Consider the following 19711-nt stretch of genomic DNA (forward strand, 5'->3'; position numbering starts at 1 on the left):
ACTGCAAGGCCCGCCTATTCGCCGGGGCTTTTGAGGAGGTTTGAACAGCAGGCATCTTTTAAGAGGGGGGATGGGGAGGGATTTGGAGATTGCTATTTTATTTTTTGGTTTTAGCTGGGAATGCGTTAGGTCCAGTTTTAATTTACTTATTTAGATATCTAGCCTGTCTGCAATCCCCGGACAAGCCGGGGCTCAGGGTGGTTTAATCAGAGCATTCACTTCTTTTTCAAACACCGGCTGGGCACTGGGGTGGTCGAGGCAGATTCCACCTCAAAAGGAATAAGAGATCAGCCCAAAGACCAAGGCAAAGTGAAAAAGTCCTTATGAATCTGCTAAATTTGTATGCCACATACCTCCTGCTTTCATCACCCCGCCCATCTCCTTGAGGCCCCCAGGCATTAATGATTTCAGAATCAAGGTTCTGAGGTTGCTCCTAGCAACCTTGTAGGCTTAAGAGCTCTTCCTCTGCCTCGGTCTAAAATACTGGGTGTGCTGGCAGCAAAAACAAAAATTAACAAAACAAAGGCAGATGACCACTTTGGTTCTGAAGGCACAGCTGCTGTTGAAATCAAGCGCTGTGCAAATGGCAGAGGGGCTGGACCCCTGAGTTTCTCGAACTCAGTTTGCTCTGTGTGCCTGGGGCTTACTGTGTGCTTACCCTTATTCGGAAACACCGGCACAAACCCTGCTTTTATTCTACGTTATGCACTAAATGCCCAGCCTTGGATAAAAAGCACTTCCAAATGTTGTGTTTTAGTGAAACCTGGAGGGACGGTGGCGGGGAGGGGGGGAGGAGGAGACGATTTCCCTCTATTTATAGCTTTGACAGAGAGATTCACATACAATATTCAGTCAACAGAATGATTGCAAAAACCTCCCAGGACCTTGATAATCTTCTTTGGATTTGTTTTTAAAGCCATAACTATTTGCACTTAGTTCTGCACGTCTTCTTTAGGGAACTCCTTTTTAGCTGCAACAGGAAAATTCTGAATTCTAGATTCAACGAGTCGACTATTGTTTTATATCACCCCAACAACAGTCTCGTAGTAGTTAGAGCACTGGTTAGGACATTGGGTTAGGACTGGGAGACCTGAGTTCAAATCCCTGCAAACCAACAGGAAGACCCTATTTCAGTCTCCACCGCTTGGTCTAAAGTACATATACCACTGTAAGCTCCTTGAGGGAAGGGCGGGACGCAAGCATTAAAAAGAACAGTAAATTAAAACCTGACTTACCTGTGGCAAAATGATTCAGGGATGAAAACACCCAAAGAAAACACACCAGATGTGAAAGGAAAGTTTCATACAGGATACAAAAATATGTGATACTCCAGCTGAAGGAATCAAGCGATAGTGGAGAGTCTCGAGATCTTACTCGCCTAAGTTTCCCCTTTGGTGCTGAAAACGCACATGTATACACACTGCTAGAGCTTGACGGATCAATTTCAGCCAAGCTCAGGAAGACTGGCAGCTGACCTCACTGTTAAATCCAGTCCCCTCCTCCCCAAAACACAACTCTCCTTCAAACGTAGAAAGCAGTAACAAGAAGAGTTGGTTTTTATATGCCAACTTTCTCTCCCACTTAAGAAAGAATCAAACCGGCTTACAATCACCTTCCCTTCCCCTCCCCACAACAGACACCCTGTGAGGTAGGTGAGGCTGAGATGTTGTCCCACACTTGCCATCTCCAGGACTGGATACATGGCAACCCCAGAAGCTACGTGTCACCACCGTCCCAGACGTGCAGCAAGCCCCAAACACTATGGAAAGGGCTCCCGCATGAAGGAACCACGGGCAGGATGACCCCTCCAAGTGAACCACTGTTGGTATGGGTTTTGCGCAGCCTAGCCAATATACTTGCCCGACTTGCTGGTCAAGCCCCGGGAATCCCTTCCCCTGTCTCCCTTTTCCTTGCTAGCCTCACGGAACTCAGGACATCTCCACTACTAGACCAGGTGTAGTATTACTCCTCTTCAAAGGGAAACTGCCACATTGGCGAACGTCTATGTACTCTTACCTTTATTTCCTAGACTCTGAGTGTGTGTAGTGTACGTGTTATTGGATTGCTTGTGCACATATTTTTTTAAAAAAAAACTTCTTAAAAGAAACCCTTGCTTTCGCCTCTTGTTTGAATCTTGGAACGGACTCCCGTAAACAAAGGTTAGATCCCGAGGTTATGCCCCTTGCCGGTTATTGATTTGCTAATTTCCCCACATAAATATTCATAACTGAGCATATTGACTAACAGAGACAGTGCGACTAGCCCAAGGTCACCCAGCTGACTCCATGTGGAGGAATGGGGAAACCAAAGCGGTTCACCAGATTAGCCTCTGCCGCTCATGTGGAGGAGTGGGGAATCAAACCTGGTTCTCCAGATCAGGCTCCACCGCTCCAAACCACCGCTCTTAACCAGTACACCACGCAGGCAAGCGCGTGATCCCCTCCACCTTCCTTTCTGGGAAGGTCTCTGCACCGACCCGTTGCCACGGTCCAAACGGCGCTCACTTCCTTACCTCCAGAGTAAAGGCATTCTCCTCCATTTTCTCCACCTCCGCTTCAGCCAGGGGATTCTTCAGGTTCTGCAAGAACAGGGCGGCTTTCCTTTTCCGTTCAGCCTGGAGCTGCTTCTCTTTCGATTCCTTGGAGGCTTGGGCGAGCTTTTCCCTGGCGGCAGCCGCCAGCCTGTCCTCCAGCTTCTGTTTTGCTGGGGAAACAAAAGGGGATCCAAGCGATGAGCTGAGAAAGGGGGAATCAACTTTCCATCAAGCTAAAGAATCTCCACTTTCGGGGTGCTGGGCGGGCGGGAACCACACAGAAGTCGAGAATCGTTTGTCTGAAGATAACGGGGCCCTGTTCTTCAGAAATGAAGAAAAGTGTAGCAAACTAGGGAGCTAACAGCTGGGCTCTCCTTTAACTGGACTTGCTAAACAGAAGAGCAATCACTTGCTTAGGTACTCCCCACCAATATTGCCCTGGGCTTATATTTCATCAATTCTTTCGGATAAACACGTTTGTTGTAGTCTTATTGTAGACAAACAGGCAAAGCAAGGCTGGATGAATCACCTCTAGACATGTGAAGGCCAGGAAAAACTCTGGAAAATAACACTTTTTTCTGAGCACCTTTTCCATTTTTCTGATAGAAAAAAAAAAGTGAAATTCTTACAAAACAATTCCTCTTTTGGAATACATGGAATGTTTTTGAGACAATGTTTCACTTATTCAAAATGCCTTATATGTAAGACGTTCCAAAGACTCAGATAATGATCACTCCTATGCATACTGGAGACACACAAAGCCCATTTTCAAGGATATAATTATTGTTCAGATTTGAATACATTTGCCAACACTATGCTATATAATGTGTTTGATTCATCCATTATTCAGCGTTTCCAATATTATGGTTTAACTTGATACCTAAATGCATTAATTCTATTGTGACTATATGAGAGTGTTTCCATCCCAATAATACTGTTTACTACAAAATATGTTTTGTTACGTCAAATTTTATCGTTTTCTCACATACACCTGAGCACATGAAGCTTCCTTATACTGAATCAGACTACCCAGGTCCATCAAAGTCAGTATTGTCTACTCAGACCGGCGGCGGCTCTCCAGGGTCTCAGGCAAAGGTCTTTCACATCACCGACTTGCCTAGTCCCTTTAACTGGAGATGCCAGGGATTGAACCTGGGACCTTCTGCATGCCAAGCAGATGCTCTACCTCTAAGCCACAGCCCCTCCCCAAATAATGAACACATGAAGTTGCCTTCTACCGAATCAGACCCTTGGTCCATCAAAGTCAGTATTGTCTACTCAGACTGGCAGTGGCTCTCCAGGGTCTTAGGTAGAGGTCTTTCACACCACCTACTTGCCTAGTCCCTTTAACTGGAGATGCCAGGGATTGAACCTGGGATCTTCTGCATGCCAAGCAGAGGCTCTACCACTGAGCCATGTTGACAAAGTAGCAGAGGGTGCAGCAGTTTACCTACATAGGTTGCCCTGTGAACGCAGAAACTTCCTTCTTTGTTTTCTGAGGCAGAAGACTTTTGTGCTTATAGAGACATTTCTCACAGCATTCTACCGGGTTAAGTGCCTTGCTGATCTGTTCTCAGTTGAAGACACACTCATGCTGGAAGCTCAGAGTTAAGAAGAAGAGTTGGTATTTATTACCCTGCTTTTCTCTACCATAAGGAGTCTCAAAGCAGCTTACAGTGGCCTCCCTCCCCTCCACAACAGGCACCTTGTGAGGTAGGAGAGACTGAGAGAGCTCTAAGGGAACTGTGACTAGCCCAAGTTCACCCAGCAGGCTTTGTTTGGAGGAGTAAGGACTCAAACCCAGTTCTCCAGATTAGAGTCCGCTGCTCTTAACCAATATGCCATGCTGGCTCAACAGGCAAAGCTCTTTAGCAGGGCAGCTGAAATAGCAAGTGCGCCGCTTAAAATAATGGGGAAACTCTCCCATAATACAGTAATTAAACTGATGGGCAGCACAACCACAAGAGGCAAAAGGAAGCCCTACACCATGGAACACAAAATCCCTTCATGGAACTTAATTCCACACAACAGTGCGGTAGGCACTACTTTCAAGGGTTTCCCAAAGGGATTAGACAAACTCAAGGGGGATAACGTTTACCCGTAGCTATGAAACATCAAAATGGAGCCTTCCTCGTCAGATGGCGTTTGCCTCTGAACGTCAGTCGCTGGAGGAGAACAACAGCGGGAAACTTGCTGCTCTTGTGTTGGGCAGCCCCGTTCCCAGTAAGTAAAAGACTGCCAGATCGCTGGTCTTATCCAACAGGCCCTCTTTGGTTTTTCATGTGGGAGAAGTCCCAAAATGAACACTGGTGCCCTTCTCAAACTAATTTGCTTAAATCCCCCAACCTCAGCAGGATCCCCTTTGACTCAAGGGAGCCAGTGTGGTGCAGTGGTTAAGAGCAGTGGACTGGGATCTGGAGAACCGGGTTTGATTCCCCACTCCTCCACATGAGTGGCGGAGGCTAATGTGGTGAACCAGGTTGGTTTCCCCACTCCTCCACATGAAGCCAGGTGGGTGACCTTGGGCTAGTCACAGTTCTATTAGGAGCTCTCTCAGCCCCACCTATCTCATAGGGTGTCTGTTGTGGGAGGGGAAGGGAAGGTGATTGTAAGCCAGTTTGATTCTCCCTTAAGCAGTAGAGAAAGTCAGCATATAAAAACCAACTCTTGTTCTTCAAGTTGCAAGAATGGTAGCTTGAATGCTTTCTGGTTCACATTAGTTACTGATGGGGGATTTCAAAGTGTTCTATAGGTTGAAGGTACCATTGTGTATGAGTATGAATCGACAAATCATATTTGGGACATTTTGCAATTTGCCATGGATAGAAACTGATAGGCACAAATGCCCTAAATAAGACAGTAAACGTTTCCTTCCTCTTCTCCATCCACCACATAAAAAGACAACATCTCAACCAGAAAGAAAGGAGATGGTTTCACAAAATGAATTAGAATAAAGCTGAGAAAAATAATTTGATGCGGCCAGCATTATTACTGTTCGTTTTTACAAGTGAGAGGATGCTACATGCAAAAGCTGAGCACAGGAACAGGAAACCATTTCAAACTCCAGCACCCTTCCAAAATTTGTAGACATTTGAGCTCACAAGTAAAATTTGCGGATTTTAGAAATAATTCTTCCCGCTACATTTTTAAAAAGTATTTCATGCACTTTGCTTTCATAGGGCTCAGCTGCAATCAAGTATGCACGTTTCAATTTTCTCATTTCTTTTTTGATTAATGCCTTCTGGGTTTAGAACACATTCAAAATGTAATTAATGAGCATTTTAAACTAGTAATCTCTAAGCAGTTCAAATTACACGATGACTTAACTTTATCTGGCGCATTAAAAAGCTGACGATTCTTTCCATTTGCCATTTGCCTTTTAAAAATGTAATTTTAATCACCAAGACTAACAAATATACTAAAAAATATATGTATCAACTTTGAGAACGATAGAAAAAGTAATTCCCACTGGAATCTGATGCTCAGCAACTTTTCTTTACCTGCAGACATGGAATAATACATTCAGACTTAACTATGAGACTCAGGAACCTGACACTCCAAATCATACTTCCTGTAGGAGATTTTTTAATAAATAATTCCTTTTGGAAACAGCATCATGATTTTTAAAATTAATATTCATTTTCTTTTGCAGCTTGTGGAGAGAAGCCGGTTTGCGGGAACCGAAACACATCCTCTGCAGTAACATCCTGAATTCATCAAATTACATTTTTTTAAATATTTCATTGAATTAGACACGAGCTTGAAGATTAACTATCACTCAAGGTTTTCAGAAACCTACTGACAAAGGAGGACTAATGTTGTTACCCTGGGGGCTACATTTGTTTGATCTCCACATACCAATTACCAAGGGTTCGGGGAAGATAACATGACCAGAGAGCAAACTTTTATAAATACTGCTTGCCTAAAACAGAGAGCGAGGGTGGTATAAGATCTATGGGCCAGGGATGTGCCTTTTCTGCCTGTGTTACAAAGATTGTGGCTGAACACAATGCATAATTAAATTGTGGAACTCCCAGCCCCAGAATGTGATGATGGATGCCACCTTGGAGGGCTTTAAGAGGGGAGTGGAAATGTTCATGGAAGAGAGGGGTATTCATGGCTATTAGTTAAGCGTGGTTAAGAGCGGTGGTTTGGAGCGGTTGAGTCTGATCTGGAAAACCGGGTTTGATTCCCCACTCCTCCACATGAGAGGCAGAGGCTAATCTGGTGAACTGGATTGGTTTCCCCACTCCTACACAGGAAGGTAGCTGGGTGACCTTGGGCTAGTCACAGCTCTCTCAGCTCCACCTACCTCACAGGGTGTCTGTTGTGGGGAGGGGAAGATTATTGTAAGCTGGTTTGATTCTTCCTTAAGTGGTAGAGACAGTCAGCAAATAAAAATCAACTCTTCTTCTTCTTAAAAGGAAGACTAGTCATGATGCACACCTATTCTCATTGGGTACCAAACTTCTGTTTTCTAGGTTGGATTCTATTCCCCTCTTTTTTCTTCTAGCATATCTATTCTCTCCAGGATGAGAGGAGCATACCTATTATATTAGGTGCTGAGGAACACAGGCAGGATAATGCTCCTGCAGTTGTCTTGTTTGTGGGCTTCCTAGAGGCCCCTGGTTGGCCGCTGTGTAAACAGACTGCTGGACTTGATGGGCCTTGGTCTGATCCAGCATGGCTTTTCTTATGTTCTTAACGCAGATGGCACTCGGTTCATAACTAATCTTAAATGCACTACGGTCTGACAGGGAAAGAAGAGCTGTGCCAAGTATGCGGCCCACAAGCCATTTATTGCTTATATACTCTTAACTGCTGGTATTGAAGAAAATGCCCTGACTTGGATGGCTCAGGCTAGTCTGATCTTGTCAGATCTCAGAGGCTAAGCAGGGTAATCTCTGGTTAGTACTCGGATGAAAGACCACCAAAGAAGACCAGGGTCGCTATGCAGAGAAGAGGTGGTTTTTATACCCTTGCTTTTCTCTGCCTTTAAGGAGTCTCAAAGCAGCTTACAATCACCTTCCCTTCCCCTCCTCACAACAAAAACCTTGTGAGGTAGGTGGGGCTGCTGGGTGACACTGGGCTAGTCACAGTTCTCTCTGAGCTCTCTCAGCTCCACCTACACCTCACAAGGCATCTGTTGTGAGGAGAGGAAGGAAAGGAGATTGTAAATTGGTTTGATTTTTCCTTAAGTGGTAGAGAAAGTCAGCATATAAAAACCAGCTCTTCTTCTTCTTCTATAATGAGGGGTCTTAGCCCTGCTGAGCATAATTTCTTTTTCAGTCTTGTTGGGATTCTTCCTTGTTCAGATCACCGCATCCAGTTCTTATCACAAAGACCGAGTGAGCAGAATAAGGGCCAGATGAACGTTTTTCAACATGAGATTGGGATGCACCCTTATTTTTAATAAGCTAGCAGCACTAACCCTACTTACAACCGTCACATACCCTGCCTCTCAAATGGCACCCTTTCCTCGTGATTAACTTCTTTTCACTCTGGTGGATGAGGAAGGCGGGCGCATGTTGCGATTGACTAATGCGCGTTTGTGCACCCATGGCTTCATTGCACTTTTTGCTAGCCTGGAACGCAGCACAGCTCTGCTTCAGACAAGACTCTCCATGTTTGGATCCCACAGGCACTACCCCACATTAATTTCAAGACTTTGCGGGAATCTGAAGTCAACTATGTATTGACTGCTCTGTTAAAGGTAGGTGCCTTTAAGATATGCTGCCAGAGCAGTGGTGGTAATGGCTTTTCTCAGAGCTAATGTTCTAGAATGGAAGCAGCAATTAAATATCCATTTGTTAATTATGATAAGACCGCAACGCACATGTATCTGGCTGTTGAATGGGAGCTTCCAGACCAATTTTCAAAGCGCTTCGTTGGCAGAAACATCAGCCACAACACTAGGACCACAGCCAGACAACGGCTTTGATTATCAGCATCTTTGTAAATTCAGCGGTCGGCAACAAAAATTCAAGCGGAGAGGGCTTCACAGCCCAATTCAGCCCTAGACTTACAGGGTGCCCTTGGGATTGATTCTCGGGGTGCTTGTGAATGCAGCACGAAACGGAGTCAAGCTCTGCTTCAATACTGCCCTTTGGTAAGGCAGCAGAACCCCGCAGCCAGCTTCCCAACGATCGAGGACAAATCCGAACACTGCGGATAATTCATTTCACAACCAGCTAGCTTTTTTATCCACACTACATTTCCATTTTCATATGTTCGTAAGCATCATTACCAGGCTCTGCATCACTTCTGGTTAAGTGACAGTGTGATTTAATGATGCCTATGAATGTACAAATCTGCCTCGTATCAGATTATTGGGTCCATCTAGCTCAGAAACGGCTACTCTCAGAAACGAACAGTTTCTCCCAGAGATCCTTCAAGCGGAGAGGCCAGGGACTGAATCTGGGATCTTGATGAAATTAATCGGGTGGAAACTAACTCAAAAGTTTCAGTCTAGACATTAGGCAGATTTTTCTAACAGTTAGAGTGGTTCCTCAGTGGAACAGATTTCCTCGGGAGGTGGTGAGCTCTCCTTCCCTGGAGGTTTTTAAGCAGAGGCTAGATGGCCATCTGTTAGCAATGCTGATTCTATTAACTTAGACAGTTCATGAGAGGGAGGGCATCTTGGCCATCTTCTGGGCATGGAGTAGGGGTCACTGGGTGTGTGTGGGGGGGAGGTAGTTGTGAATTTCCTGCACTGTGCAGGGGGCTGGACTAGATCACCCTGGTGGTCCCTTCCAACTCTATGATTCTATCTTCTACAAGCAAAGCAGGTGCTGTATCAGGGAGCCAGGCACCTAAATAAAGCCACCTTTCTAAACTTTGGGCCGGTAAGCTTTCTGTAGAACTGGACACTATTCAGGTGCGTTCTCTTTCCAGAAGTATGCTTTTACCTTGCTTGGCTTCTAGCTCCTCCTGCGTCAGCTGAGGCTTCTTCTCTTCAGTGGCGTTACTGGATGTGGCAAACGCCGCACTGCTGCTGGACGTGCTGTGTGTGTTTTCTTGGCCTTCCTTCCCTTCTTCCCCCTCCTCGTCGCTGTCGTCGTCAAGTTTCACCCGATTTTTCTCCAGGGGAAGCATGTCGTTTTCTTTGGCTCTGATTGCAAAGCTGATCGGTGCAAATGATGCTGTTAAAAAAGGTAAGTCACGATACTGTTAATGGTGCAGTCTCTACTGATTACTGCATGGCTAAAGAACTGGGTAATGGGGAGAGGCTGGTAAAAGCAGGAATTATCACTGATATCCTGTCATTGTTACAGAAGTGGACTCAAAACTCAGAAATTAATACAGAGGAAAAAAAGAGATTGATGCAAAAAGCCAGGAAAGGGTGCTTCGCTTCACCCGTTTCTGTGGAGAAATAAAAGTTAAAATACCGATTCTTTGCAACAACCCAGCATCCCTCCTCTCTTCCCTCTCTGAAGACTGAATGCTTCAGTAATAGCACACATCCTTTTAAAAGGGAACTATTTCTAGTAAACTGGTATTTTGTTAAACAGAAAAAGACAAACAACATAAATCAGCACTAAAAAACTCTTTCCACTAAATTTTAATGTTACTTAAAAAGAGGGGAAGACCTCCAAAAGTATCTCACGGCACACCCTGTAAATTCTGGGATGCTCTGAATATCGATCAGATTCATAGCCCATCAGTTGTTACTGACCCTGGTGAGTAAACGGAACCTCCATATTCAAAGGCCTATGGGGCCCAGTGCTAGGAGGTAACATCAGGGGAAGGCCTCGGCCTCTGTGCCCTTTTTGTTGGCCCTCCAGGGCAACTGGTTAACTGCTGTGTGGAACGGGATATTGAACTAGATGGACCACTGGTTTGAACCAACTGGGCTCTTTTTATGCTCTTATGAAGATCTGCAGCTAATAATTACGAGACATCAACTTCACAACAATGAAAGCAAAAGATGCAGTGAATATATGTGTGTGTGTGTTAAGTGCCATCAAGTCGCTTCCGACTCATGGCGAACCTATGAATCAAAGTCCTCCAAAATGTCCTATCTTTGACAGCCTTGGTCAGATCTTGCAAATTGAGGGCCGTGGCTTCCTTTATAGAGTCAATCCATCTCTTGTTGGGTCTTCCTCTTTTCCTGCTGCCCTTAACGTTTCCTAGCATGACTGTCTTTTCCAGTGACTCTTGCCTTCTCATAATGTGACCAAAATACGACAGCCTCAGTGTAGCCATTTTAGCTTCTAGGGTCAGTTCAGGCTTGATTTTATCTAGAACCCAATGACTTGTTTTTTTGATGGTCCACTGTATCCGTAACACTCTCCTCCAACACCACATTTCAAAGAAATCTACTTTCTTTTAGCATATATATACTGAAACAAAAATATCTTATGCAATTATTCTAAAAGCTCAGATTGTGTGATTTAAGAGGTAATTAGAAAAGGTTATCTGTCAGCAGTTGCATTGCAAGTAACTGCCCCTATTGTAAACAGCAGCTTCAGCGACACACCTACAAATCTTAGCTGCCAAAGAGCAAAGAATTAAGCTAATTTTGGCAAGCTAGCATCGCTAGCCTGCTTTACACATATAAGTATGTGTGGCTTTGAGCCTTGGTCATACTTCGCATGCCTGCCTCCAGGCTTGGGAGAAAGAATTATGAACTGACAAAATGTGTTTAGAATGGAAACTTTTACAGAAACAGTAAGCGTCGAGGACGTGGCGAACACTTTCATCTGTCATTTCTACAGCACTTCCAATGTGCAACGGCTTTAAAAACTTCTGCTTTGTTCACTCTCGCAATAACTTTTGTGCGATCAGTGAAACGGAGGGTGCCCTGTCAGAAGTGGAGGAAGAGAATGGTAGATTAGCAAGCAAGGGGAAAAAAACACACACTACTGCTGAAGTTCAAACGTGTGGTTCTGGAGACTGTCTTGATGAGAAGAAAGCTGGGAGCAGCCACAAGCAAGCAGCTCTCAGTTCTTCGAAGAAACTACAGGGTACAAGTATGAGAGGTGTTTATAGCGATTATGGTTCAGTGAACCCTGACCTGGATAGCCCAGGTTAACCTGATCTCGTCATATCTCATAAGAACATAAGAAAGGCCATGCTGGATCAGACCAAGGTCCATCAAGTCTAGCAGTCTGTTCACACAGTGGCCAACCAGGGGCCTCAAACAAGACCACTGCAGCAGCATTATCTTGCCTGTGTTCCACAGCACCCAATATATTCGGCATGCTCCTCTGATCCTGGAAAGAATAGGTACACATCATGACTAGTATCCATTTTGACTAGTAGCCATGGATAGCCCTCTCCTCCATGTCCACTCCCCTCTTCAAGCCTCCCAAGTTGGCAGCCATCACCACATCCCGGGGCAGGGAGTTCCACAATTTATGTGTTGTATGAAGAAATACTTCCTTTTATCTGTTTTGAATTTCTCACCCTCCAGCTTCAGCAGATGACCCGACGTTCTGGTATTATGAGAGAGGGAGAAAAGCTTCTCTCTGCCCACCCTCTGCATACCATGCATAATCTCAGAAGCTAAGCAGGGTCAACCCTGGCTAGTGTTTAGATGGGACACCTCCAAGGAATACCAGGGTTGTGACGCAGAGACAGAGAAATCACGTTTGAACGTCTCTTGTCCTGAAAACCCTATGAGGTTGCCATAAGTCAAATAGTTCAGTGACAGTGCTGTGCCAAAGGGCCTTTGAAGTGATGACATAGGACCTTAAATTTCAGGTTGGGGAAATAGTATGCAATGCCAATCACATAATGAGTCAGTGGTTCAACTCAGGGCCAAAGTACACAATGCATTTTGTAATGAGTGGGTTTTGGGTTGCATGGATCCAACTCTCTTGCTTGGCAGCCACACAGCAACTACAGAGAACATCATTTTTAAAGGCTGCGGGATCCCGATTTGGCTCAGGACTGCAGCATGGGGGGAGAGGAAATCCTGCCCCCATGCCGTTTTCCCTAACAGAAAATGCCCCAGTGGGAATTATTTGATAACTTTGGATCTGCATGTGCTTGGAATACTCCGCGCTCAACTACAAATACTAGTCAAAATGGATACTAGTCATGATGCCTACCAATTCTCTCCAGGATCAGAGGAGCATGCCAATTATATTAGGTGCTGTGGAACAAGGGCAGGATAACGCTGCTGCAGCCGTCTTGTTTGGGGGCTTCCTAGAGGCACCTGGCTGGCCACTGTGTGAACAGACTGTTGGACTTGATGGACCTTGATCTGATCCAGCAGGGCATTTCTTATGTTCTTTTGTGGTGATGGCTGCCAACTTGGAAGGCTTTAAGAGGGGAGTGGACATGTTCATGGAGGAGAGGGCTATTCATGCCTACTGGTCAAGATGAATACAGGTCATGATGCACACCTCTCCAGGATCAGAGGAGCATGCCTATTATATTAGGTGCTGTGGAACACAGGCAGGATAATGCTGCTGCAGCCGTCTTGTTTGTGGGCTCCCTAGAGGCACCTGGTCGGCCCCTGTGTGAACAGACTGCTGGACTTGATGGGCCTTCATCTGATCCAGCAGGGCCTTTCTTATGTTCTTATGTAAATTTACGCAAGTAACTCCCCACCGTGTAGCTGGGCTCTCACACATCTCACCAAACTCATGGTTGCCCTAACCAGACTTTAGAATCTAACTCATGCCAAGTGCTTCCAAATCACAAGGTAAAGCTACTTATCCGCTTTCATTTCCCATCTATTCAGCACTTCTACTCTACGGCGCAGAGTATCTGGAAGTACAACAATGGCCATACCAATGGTTTGCCAATTCAAACACGGTTGTGCAAACCAGGATTTACCAAGTTCACAAGGTTGGAAGAGACCACAAGGGCCATCCAGTCCAACCCCCTGCCATGCAGGATCCCACAATCAAAGTGCTCCCGACAGATGGCCATCCAGCCTCTGCTTAAAGACCTCCAAAGACGGCGACTCCACCACCCTCCGAGGCAGCGCATTCCATCGTCGAACAGCCCTCACCATCAGAAAGTTCTTCCTAATGTTTAGGTAGAATCGCTTTTCTCTTAGTTTAAATCCATTACTCCGTGTCCTAGTCTCTGGAGCAACAGAGAACAAGCTAGTTCCCTCATCAACATGACATCCCTTCAAATATTTAAACATGACTATTATGTCACCCCTTAACCTTCTCTTCTCCAGACTAAACAAACCCAGCTCTTTAAGTCTCTCCTCATAGGGCATGGATTCCAGACCTTTGACCATTCTGGTCGCCCTCCTCTGAACACGCTCCAACTTGTCAACACCCTTCTTAAACTGTGGAGCCCAAAACTGGACACAGTATTCCAAGTGAGGTCTGACCAATGCAGTGGTAGTACTACTTCCTTTGATCTAGACACAATACTCCTATTGATGCAGCCCAGAATTGCATTGGTCTTCTTAGCCGCCATATCACACTGTTGACTCATGTTCAGTTTGTGGTCCATTAAGACTCCCAGGTCTTTCACTCTGCTTCTGATTGTGGCCTGCTGGCCGATCACAAACCATGGCTTGTCCATTCAGATTGCAAGCTAAACCACTGCTAAGCCTCCTTAAGCATGGCTTGATGTGATGGCTGAACTGAGCCAGTGGCTGAGCTGGAATCTGAATTCAGTCCTCCCAGATCCGCTTGCTAGATGAAAGTCACTCTTCTGCTATAGTACAATCTCTAGTTACTCAGTTTCAAACCCCGAATAAATCCATTTCTTTGTTTTAGCTACAAACTAAATAATGTCATGTTTCTCTTCACAGTTGATTTCTCTTTTCAAATGCAGCTCCCTCACTCTCAATCCCAGCTTCCTTTACCCTTTCCCCTTAAATCTGATCGCTTGCTCACCAAGACGAGTTGTCAGGCTCACACAATAATACTAGATGACTTCTTTTAATCTACAGGAAAATTAATTACTTGGGGGGGATTAATTACATTTCAGAATTGTCGAATTAAATACACAGCCCATGCATTTTCTCTATGTGCAACGTTGCAAAGCTGTCTTGTGACTGGCAGCAACTGTTAGCTGAACATTTGTTCCAACAGCCAATCAAAACGGATGAATACCAACTCCAAGTCCCGATTCTTTTCTTTTTAAAAAAGAATATCAATTTTACACAGCGATGATCTTGGCAGTAGCTCCCCCGCTCCTACAAAAATTAAAAGTAAATGCAAAGGATGGCCGATGCAAATTTCTTTTAAACTTAGGGTGGCCTGCTGTGAAAAACTCTGAACCTCATAGCTTTTTGAACAAAGAACATGGAGATTTCACCAGCAAGGATTTAAAAACTGAGTGGTGGCAGCTCGGATTGCTAGTTTCCACTTGTCAGAACACTGGCCCACCCAATCTTACACTGTCTACATCCGGCAGCTGCTCTCCACAGTCTCCGTCAGAGGATGGTTTCCTCCTCCCCAAGATCTTTATAATCAGAGATGCCAGGGATTGAACCTGCATCCAAAGCTACCTCTCTGAGCCTTTCCTGAGCAACCACACGGTGCTTGGGGCAATCCTTTTTTTAAAAACAAAAATTACTCTGCTTTTACCCTACACCTTTCCTTGCCAAGCAGGGCTAAGGGCAGCTTCCGTTAAAATATACAATATAAAATCAGCATATCACAGATTAGAAAAAGAAGAAGAGTTGGTTTCTATATGCCGACTTTCTCTACCACTTAAGGAAGAATCAAACCGACTTACAATCCCTTTCCCCTCCCCGCACCCTTTGAGGTAGGTGGGATGGAGAGAGCTCTGAGAACTCAGCTGGCTTCATGAGGAGGAGTGGGGAATCAAACCCAGTTCTCCAGATTAGAGTCCACCGCTCCAAGCCACTGCTCTTAACCACTACACCACGCTGGCTCTGAATCTTGGTCTAACTTTATAAGATGGCGCCCTGTGTTACACTGTCTCTTAACATACATAAAACACTCCAAATAACATGACCACAAGCATTACTTGTTTACATAGCTGAACTGAACGCCAAAAGCTCCTGTACCAGAAAGCGGTGGATCAAACATGAAAACCCTTTTACTCAGATCCAAAGATGCCACAGTATATTACAAGGGTTCTCAAGCTCCCCAAAAGCGCACTGCGTTAATATTACAAAGACTTCCTTATGAGAGCCAGCGTGGTGCAGTGGTTAAAGTGTTGGACTAGGACCTGGGAAACCCAGGTTCGAATCTCCACTCTGCTATGGAAACTTGCTGAGTGACATCAGGCCTGTCACATGCTCTCAGCCTCGACCCTGGCAAGTATTTGGATGGGAGACCTCCAAGGAATACCAGGGGCATGACACAGAGGCAGGCAATGGGAAAACACCTCAAATACAAATATATTTATTTATGGCAAAAGCCAGAATGAAAGTCCAACTACAACCTGTGAGAGATTAAGATCTCTCCTGTTTAAAATACCACAATTTAAACACAGTTAAAACCAATAATTTACCAGATACAAATTAGCCAGTCCTAGTGATTACCTTTGCCGTACGGATCTTAACTGCAGTAGAGCAATATCTTGCAACTTGAGAGACAAAAAGAGTCCCCGTCCCAAAGAAGAAGTTTCATTACCTCTTCCTCTGATTCCATTAAATTAATAAGTGGATGGATCAGGCAATGGGAACACCTCTAAATGTCTCTTGCCGTGAAAACCCTACGGGGTCGCCATAGGCCAGTTGTGACTTGACGGCAAAACACAAACAACTCCTTCATGAAACAAAAACAGGTGAGATACCCACACTAATTGTAGTTAGAAGGTATATGTCAAAGATTTTTTAAAAAAGGTTTTCTTATTTCAGAATAATCCAGAATCTGTTCATCTTCCATTATTAATACCTGACATCTTCCAGCTGAAACTCCTTGTGTACCCCCCTGTCCCCCGGTAACCATGCAAGTTTAACAATTGGCACGTTCAACTCTTCTCACAATTTAAGAATTCGGTGACCGGAATGAAAGTAAGAGTGACGCACAAGATGTTTGCTTCTTGTCTTGCCCCAAATTTGCGAAAAAATGTTAACGAAGGGGACAGGGAGGAGCAGAGAAAAAGCAGCTGCAGGGGTGGCAAGCTCTTCTTTTCCCAGGCTCTCTTTGTCTCATCTAAACTGTTTACCTGGTCACTGAGCTGGAAGGCTTTTGTGGCATTTAACACGCAACTTCAAACATTTAACAAGACGTCAAAGATTAAGCACCGCAACCAAGAGTAATATATGCGCCACAGCCATCAGCAATCACTTTATCAGACAAATAGCTTCCTAAAAAGGAAATATTTTCTGCACAGCCTCAATTATGGGAGAGGGAGCAGTAATCCACTTTTTTGAGTTAGAAGAAGAGTTTGTTTTTAAATGACAACTTTCTCTACCACTTAAGGAAGAATCAAACTGACTTACTATCACCTTCCCTTCCCCTCCCCAAAACAGACACCCTGTGAGATAGGTGGGGCTGAGAGAGCTCTAACAGAGGTATGACTAGCCCAAGGTCACCCAGCTGGCTTCGTGTGGCGGAGTGGGGAAAATCCAGTTTACCAGATTAGCGTCTGCTGCTCATGTGGAGGAGAGGGGAATCAAACCCGGTTCTCCAGATCAGACTCCATTGCTCCAAACCACCACTCTTAACCTCTACACCACGCTGGCTCTGCTGTTAGCGCTGTGATTCTTCACAAAAAAAAATTAATTACACTTATATTCTGCCTTCCTTCCACTGCAAAACTTAAGACATATCTCGTGTTCCCAGGCAGCCTCCCATCCAGGCACTGACCAGGCGCAGATCTGAACAGCTTCGGCTATATTATGGGATCTTGTACTTTCAAACAATACCCTGGATGACCTGGGCAGATTTACAGGGAATAAAGCCAGTTGAACTAAGTGGGGCTATTTCTAAAAGAAAAAGAAAAAGAAAAAAAATACCACACATGTAAGAGTGGGTTGCACAAGTGACTAACTGAAACCGGTCTTTATGTTTACCTGTGCATCAGAGGGAAAAGGGGAAAATAGGCATGAGGTTCACTGTGGAATACACATTTCTCACTTCCCATGGATTATTACATATCTGCCCACAAGAACTGGGGAAGGGGTGAAATTTGCAGCTGATCATTTTTCGTAGAGCATGCCAATATATGGTCAAGGACTCCCAAAGTACTCTGTAGTATGCTTCAGATATCGGAGTCTGAAAACCCGAAAATTAAGCAACAGAAATTTGTCCCATTGACGCTAAAAATAAAATCCAAACGGTTTGCTTCAGAGGTTTACCACCAGCTTTCAGATGAGCTCAAGTATCCCAAGGACAGCTAGTTACAGGTGGTTAAAAAATTAAAACATACAGAGACATTTGGATTTCCATTATAGCATCAACATACCTTTCATTAGTTTGTCCTGAGGAGGCCACGTGGACCACCAAATGCTTACCCCTACTAAATCACCAGAGACTGATAAGGGTAGAGGCAATGGCTGCAATCAAGCCCAACACACTTTCCTCAACATGACACCTTCCCATGGATGTAGGAAGCCAACCGATCTTTTGTGAGCCTGTGAGCTCAACCACTGGGCATCAGGGTCAGTGGTTCTCAACCTGGGGCCATATGCCCCCCCCCGGGGGGCCCAGGATATTCCAAGGGGGCCACAGGTGAAAATTGCGTAAATGGGGGGCCACAGCACAAGACTAGGGGGCCACATGGGGAAGTGAGAAGTGAAGAAAACAGAGAAGTGACCGAGAAAACAAAACAAATACCACAATTTGAAGACGTGAAGAAAATAGAAAAGGCTTTGTTCTCCCTTGTACGTGAACACTGTTGTTTATTAGCGTGTTGTGTTCCCTTTTTGTGGAGTATTTTTTGTACATTTCAGTTTCCCAATAAGAACTGCATGTGTGCATTTTGTGTGGCTGTTTATGCTTCTTTGTTCCTTGGCTGTTTACAAACAAAATATTTAAATCGCTACCTTCCTACTGGTAGGACAGGGGGACCAAAGGAAGGAAACAAGGTCGGAAGGGGGCCATGGTCGGAAAAAGGTTGAGAACCACATATTCAGGGTCAGGAGTCACTTCCTCTTATTGGAGGTGCCTTTCCTACAGCTGAAATTGTAGTGATGGGGTTTTTTGTTGTTGTTGTTTGTTTCTCATAGCACCAACGGTGGAGCGGGTAGTTTTGTATTTCACTTTCATGCCACAAACTTAAACATGTGCCATGCTAATTGTATCACCATGTTTTCAGTCAAACTCCCTGCATATACAGAAAGTATCAGTTTAAATGTTCAACAATAAACTGTTCTCATGAAATGAAAACAAAAAAACAAAACCTACCTTTCATCAGTTTGCCATCATTGGCAGCTGGGTCAGTTATATTATTTCCTTGACCAGCGGATTCTGCATCTTCAGGTCCGGAGTCGGCAGGAAACGGAGCTTCAACCAGTGCAATGCTGGCAGGATCGGCAGGGGCATCCTCTGACAAAGGTATCACCTGCTTCGAGACGACAACACAAAGACGGACGTCATTTCCCAACTGAAACAAAAGCACACGACACCCAGTCGGGGCAGCTGGCATTCAAATCTGTCAAGCTGGGTTCCCCAACGTGGCACCTGCAAAGTTTTTCTCTTGGCACCTGCCAAGCTTTTCAGACAGGGGACAAGGCCACTGTGAGGCACGGCTTGTTACTGGCAGCCTTCATTCAAATGAAAGGGTGTTGCATTGGAGGATGTGGACAGAATGGAGGGGGTGCAGAGGAGAGCGACGAGGATGATCAGGGGCCTGGAGACCAAGCCCTGCGAGGAAAGGTTGAGGGAGTTGGGAATGTTTAATCTGGAGAAGAGGAGGTTGAGGGGAGGGCATGATTGCTCTCTTGAAGTGTTTGAAGGGCTGTCACTTAGAGGAAGGCAGGGAGATATTTCTGTTGGCAGCAGAGGATAGGACTCACAATAATGGGTTTAAATTGCGGGAGGAAAGGTACCGGCTGGATATCAGGAACAATTTTTTTTTTTACAGTAAGAGTTGTTTGACAGTGGAATCGGCTACCTAGGGAGGTGGTGAGCTCCCCCTCACTGGCAGTTTTTAAGCAGAGGCTGGACAAACACTTGCCAGGGATGCTCTAGGCCAGGGGTGTCAAACTCAATTGTTACAAGGGCCAGATATGACATAAATTGGTCCCTTGGTCGGGCAGGGCCATGCCTCCCCAGCCCAGATCGAGAGTGGGCGGGGGGGGGGGGCGGCTGGCTCAGCTGGCTCATGGGCTGG

At 45.1% G+C, this 19711-nt stretch overlaps 1 protein-coding gene across 1 annotated transcript in view; it reads right to left on the minus strand.

The window, feature by feature from the left end:
• Positions 1-19711, minus strand: part of SFSWAP (splicing factor SWAP) — a 125277-nt gene that overhangs the window by 53145 nt on the left and 52421 nt on the right. Inside the window, exons 11-13 of the mRNA XM_056859526.1 lie at positions 18784-18943; positions 9442-9675; positions 2513-2703 (exon numbers count right to left, since the gene is read on the minus strand). Of these exons, the coding sequence (XP_056715504.1) occupies positions 2513-2703; positions 9442-9675; positions 18784-18943 (585 nt within the window). The remainder of the gene's footprint in view (positions 1-2512; positions 2704-9441; positions 9676-18783; positions 18944-19711) is intronic.

The sequence above is a fragment of the Euleptes europaea genome, chromosome 13 (genome assembly GCF_029931775.1).
Source record: "Euleptes europaea isolate rEulEur1 chromosome 13, rEulEur1.hap1, whole genome shotgun sequence".
Taxonomy (NCBI): Eukaryota; Metazoa; Chordata; class Lepidosauria; order Squamata; family Sphaerodactylidae; genus Euleptes; species Euleptes europaea.